The sequence below is a fragment of the Montipora capricornis genome, chromosome 10 (assembly GCF_036669925.1).
Source record: "Montipora capricornis isolate CH-2021 chromosome 10, ASM3666992v2, whole genome shotgun sequence".
NCBI lineage: Eukaryota > Metazoa > Cnidaria > Anthozoa > Scleractinia > Acroporidae > Montipora > Montipora capricornis.
The window spans coordinates 35899762-35904761 of NC_090892.1; the positions used below are offsets into that span (position 1 = coordinate 35899762).

At 40.9% G+C, this 5000-nt stretch overlaps 1 protein-coding gene across 1 annotated transcript in view; it reads right to left on the reverse strand.

Annotated features, from left to right (window-relative positions):
• Window positions 1-4233: 4233 nt before the first annotated feature.
• The window catches only part of LOC138018718 (uncharacterized), a 1290-nt gene continuing 523 nt past the window's right edge, over window positions 4234-5000 (reverse strand). The window contains exon 3 of the mRNA XM_068865403.1: window positions 4234-4432. Within this exon, the coding sequence (XP_068721504.1) occupies window positions 4307-4432 (126 nt within the window). The 3' untranslated portion in view covers window positions 4234-4306. The remainder of the gene's footprint in view (window positions 4433-5000) is intronic.

Genomic DNA, 5000 nt, shown 5'->3' on the forward strand with positions numbered 1-5000 from the left:
TACTCGACTGCAATTTCACAGTCAAACAAAGCAGCTCACGACTGGACACCATTTCACACAAAAAAACTAAAAATGTGATTGTTGAAATATGACAGAATTTCTCAGGCCTTCTTCGTTTTTTTTAAGGAATAAAACTGACTCACCTCTGGTGTATTCTTGTGCCTTTTGGAGCTTATTTTACCGCAGTTTCGGGAAGTCCGTGTTTTCAATGTTATAAGACTTCGTCTTATTGAATGAACGTTAAATTGAGTATTTTTTAGGCTTCATAATCGACAGTATTTTATTTCCCATACAAAGTCTTATAACGCGTTTAAATTCTCAACGACCGCCTGTAGCGCAACATCGCTTGCACTCAAAGGTCATCTTCCTACTAATTATTACACGCTCTCTAGTGACGCGAACTTGGGCTGTCTATGATGGCATGCGCAGCATTTTTCACATGCAGAGATTTTAACAGACATCAAGTTTTTTGCTTTTTCTGCTTTAGAAAACCACTAAAATGCATATTTATCAATTATCAATGATTTGGGAGTCCAAGAAATAAAATCAAACACACATGATGCCGTGTTTGTTTTCTGTGTGACAGCTGTATTCAGTGAAGTGTGACTGGGAACACCGTGAGCGGCGTTGCTAAAACGCGGGTCAAGGGTAAGGGTCGAGGGTAAGGGTCAATGGTAAGGGTCTGGGGTAAGGGTCACCACTTTGAAAGATGGGCAAGATTTTATAGCTCTTTTTGTCCCTGACATAGAAATTTTCGAATTCTTTTTTTATTATCGACGCAATTGGCATGTGAATGCCTTAACACTTACATTTCTCTAACAAAACAAACGTAAAAACGTCTCTCAGTGACATGACTTTTGTCTCTTTCGTAAACGTGACGGTCCTAACAGTAGTAGAATTTTCATTGTAATGCTGCACCACTAAGTCACACGCAAAGATACTAAGATATGGGCGAAAATAATTTCCGCGAATGCGAAGAAGTGCAGCAGGATGGAGGTTTCCGTCGCTGAGGGGAGGTGGGTGGGACAAGGGTGCTCTGTAGCGACCTCTCGGGGCATGAACGCATAACAGGGCGATTACAAGTGTGGAGGTCGAATAAATACTCTGCTCAATACCCATGGGTATTACGATGGTCTCTAGAGAAAACGCGTGCTAATTTACGTATCGCGCGTGGCCAATTCGGCGCAATCATATCAATGAAAATAGTAGTAGAATTTTCATTGTAATGCTGCACCTCTATGGCACACGCAAAGATACTAAGATATGGGCGAAAATAATTTCTTACTTAAGCACAAATTGCCGCAAATAACCCAACATATACTTCAAGAGACTCACATTCCTCCCAATCTCAGAAGCTCAATTTATTCAAAAAGGGGGAAGATAGATACAATGTTTCAAGGGAAAGCGAGGGAAAGTCCTTCGAGATTATTACGAGCTCGAAACTCGGCCCCCAACGATTCTGCAGGGGAAATATTATCCCTCCCCTTAACAGAGCCCTGGGCAAGAAGAGAAGCCGGGAGCGACAACTCCATAACTTTGGGGACTTGAGAATAATATTGAGCCGTCTGCACGCTTTTCCATCCAACGTGTCTAGCCACTTGGTCATCTGAGGCACCAAGGAGGGATAGGGTTATGGAACAACCACTCCTAAAACTGTGCATAGTTTCGCCCTCGTGAAGTTTCAGAGTCGTGAGATGGAGGCGTAGGCGGTTAGCTACAGTAGAGCCAAGGAAAGGCTTTGTGGAGACGCGGCCCTTTGGGTCAGTGGCACGGAACAAAAAGCCCTCCCGAAGTTTGATATTCATGAGGTCAGCCAGCTTAACACATGTCCTCAGGTATACGAACGGACAGACTAAGCTGTCATGAGAGCCTTTCTTAACAGTCAGTCACATCTGTACTGGTACACAGTATGACAAATGTATATATACATATATGTAATATCAAATGTTATCAGGGCTGTCATCAGGGGCTGTAACCCGTAACACCTGTTATGGCTGAGCCCAGTCAATGTTACAGGTAATGGTTGCTGACCATTTACTTTTTAAAGTTCTGTGTTGCGTGAGTGGGAAGTTTATCTTTTTGCTCTGTTTTATTTTCATTACTTTTTGATTGAGAAAATAAATAAATTTCTGAGGATCACATTTTAAAAATTTTCTTGGGGAGCATGCTGTTACGCTTGCTTCAAAACTTAATGACAGCCCGGGTTATTTGGAACTGACTCCAACTGTATAAACATCCAGAGACTAAACTTACATGATATGATTTTCCAAGGTATGGACACATATCTAGGATCTCCTTGGCTGAATTAGCCTCCTCTGTGATAAACTTTCTCCTCATTGGATAGGTCTCCTGGCAAGATTTCCGCACAGGTCCCTACTTCATTATGCATACACTCCTTTGTTTCAAGAAAACAATAGCGATAACAATAGACGTCCTTTGGGACTGTGGCGCTTTGTTCTTTCTTTTTAGACGTTTTTTTCTAAGTCTATATGGACTTAAAAAAAGTCGGTCGAGATTCTGTCTGAAATACGGAAAATCGAACAGTTTTTCCTGCAATTTTGCCCATTTTTCAGTTTTCGAATGACCGCAAGAAGTGGAGTTTCAAGCAATCGTTGTAATAGGGTTCAGATTCGCAAACATAACAAACAAACCAAATAAAAGTACTGTCATAAAAAATTTAATGGCTACCTGCTCTTTTTATCGTGAAATTGTTCTTCCTGTCTGCTTAAAAATTCGCCGAGACACTGCAAAGTGTATATTTTCTTCCTTTCCTGTATTTAGGATCACGAACGGTGCATTTAGAGGGATTTTGCGATTTATCGCTCTTTGTAGAGATCGGCAATATGCTCAATGATACTTCCAAGTAAATAGCTTTGGTAGAGATCCATGGATGTTCCCGTACGAGGCATACTTCGTTTCATTCCCCATCATGTCTTTTCAATGCCCTGCTGTGGGCTCGTTTGTCTGGGTCGATGAAGTTTAGGCGATGGTTAACTGCGGTGAGATGATGTTAGCCCTTGTCTTGTAGGCAGTTGTAAACTTTCGGGCCACAGGTAGCTAGGGCTAATATTTTTTCAAGGAAAGTTTCCGTAAGAAAATTAATATGTGTTCTGGCGGATGGAAGGCTATCCATTGCAGTTTTTTCTAGAGCATCGCGAAACAGATCCATCTCCCGATGCGGCACTTTGTCTTTGCCAACTGACTACGTTTTCACACAGGTTTTGGACACGGAAGACGAAAGTAAATTGTTTTCTTTGCACCACTGTATGAACAACTCTGGAAAGGCTATTAAGCAGGGACAATTTCCAAATGATCAAATCTCCCATTGCTGCGACCCTTTTACTTCGGTAGCCATCTTGATTATTACGAAGACACAAGTTTGCTTCAAAATAAGGGAAATATGAAACGATTTTAATTGCAATGAACTCGTGCATGAAAGTTTCCCATGAAAGATGCACCAATCAGACTTTAAGTGTGGTACACTCTTCCACGCAGTGAACTTATAAGTGTGCCGCACGCACGGAGCATGAAGGAAAAGCAGCTCACAGTTCACAGCAATACTGGAAAACCTAAAACTATCACAGGGACTAACCTTAAGCCTAAACAGTGCCTTCAGTCGTAATTAGGGTAACGGTTAGCATTATTAAAGGTATGGGTTGTTTCAAGAGTAGTAAAACAGGGATCTCTTAACGGTAACCTACAAGTGTAAGTTCGATTGTAGGTGCTCGGCGCGGCACGTGTATATAATTACGTATCATTGTTATGTAAATAGTCAGCCAGAATTCAAAATAAATATCATTTTCAAGGTGTGAATTAGCAACTTGACACGTTAGCTCAGTGGTAAAGAACAGGGACAAGTAATCCAGAGGTTTACAGTGGGTCGGAGTTCAAGGCAAGCTGTGAGTGACATATCATGGGATTAAATGGCAGAAAAAGCCGAGTGGGATCTGGAAATAAGAACAAGACGAAGGGATAGAGAGAGGAAAGCTGGAACGAAAAGGAGTAACGGTGTGGGCGATGAAGGGAAAGAAGAGAGAGAGGGAGGGAGAGACAAAATGAGATCCGTTTTTATTCATCCCGTAAGTACAAATTACCCATGTATATATTCGGTTCTCTTGGGTATACGTATTGTTCTACAAAACAATAGCGCGAATGAATAATTAATTTATTCTGCATGCATAATGAAGTAGGGACCTGTACGGAAATCATTCCGGTCTCCTTCACAAGATTAGAGAATGTGTTACATGACAAGGACCCCTGTTCACTACTGGCCAGCAATTCCAAGTTCCATCTTTGGGAAAGTTCATCATCCCAGTATTTCTTTTTTGTAGGGCTTTGGCTCCACCCTCCCTTCACACTCTGATGACTTGTTGGGTTTTGAATTTCTCATCTGGTTTCTAAAATATTTGCTTAATTGCTTTTGTACTGACACCTAGGGGAAATTACCAGAGATTTATTAGACAACAAAAACAATAAATGTACACATCATAACATTGCATCGTCATTTAATTCACAGACAATATTATATCTTGTGTGACACATGATTTATCAGCACTAAATTCACCATGCTTGGTCAGAAATATAATAGTGAGGGAATGTAATTCATGACATGACATTACAACAGTTAAGACTAATTTTGTGCAAAGAAAACATCCACACCAAAAAACGATTCACAGAAATTAATGCTTACAGGTGAATCATGAACAGGAAATCATTGTCTGAGAAGCCTTCACAGAAACAGGACTTAATCATCAAGGGGGTATCATATCAAAAGCAAGCACTCTAAAGAAAATATTTCAGCAAGGATTCCAAACATCTGCAGTAAATGCCTTCTCGCGACTTTATAGAATTTGAAGCATGCCCCGGACTTCCCTACTGGGCAAGGGCCAGATGCCTACTACTCAAGCCATCTTGCATAATATCTTCGTCAAAACAATAGAATTCAAGATGGCCGCCGTGCCGGTAAAAAGGAATAATCGATCTTTATTACAGTAATTATC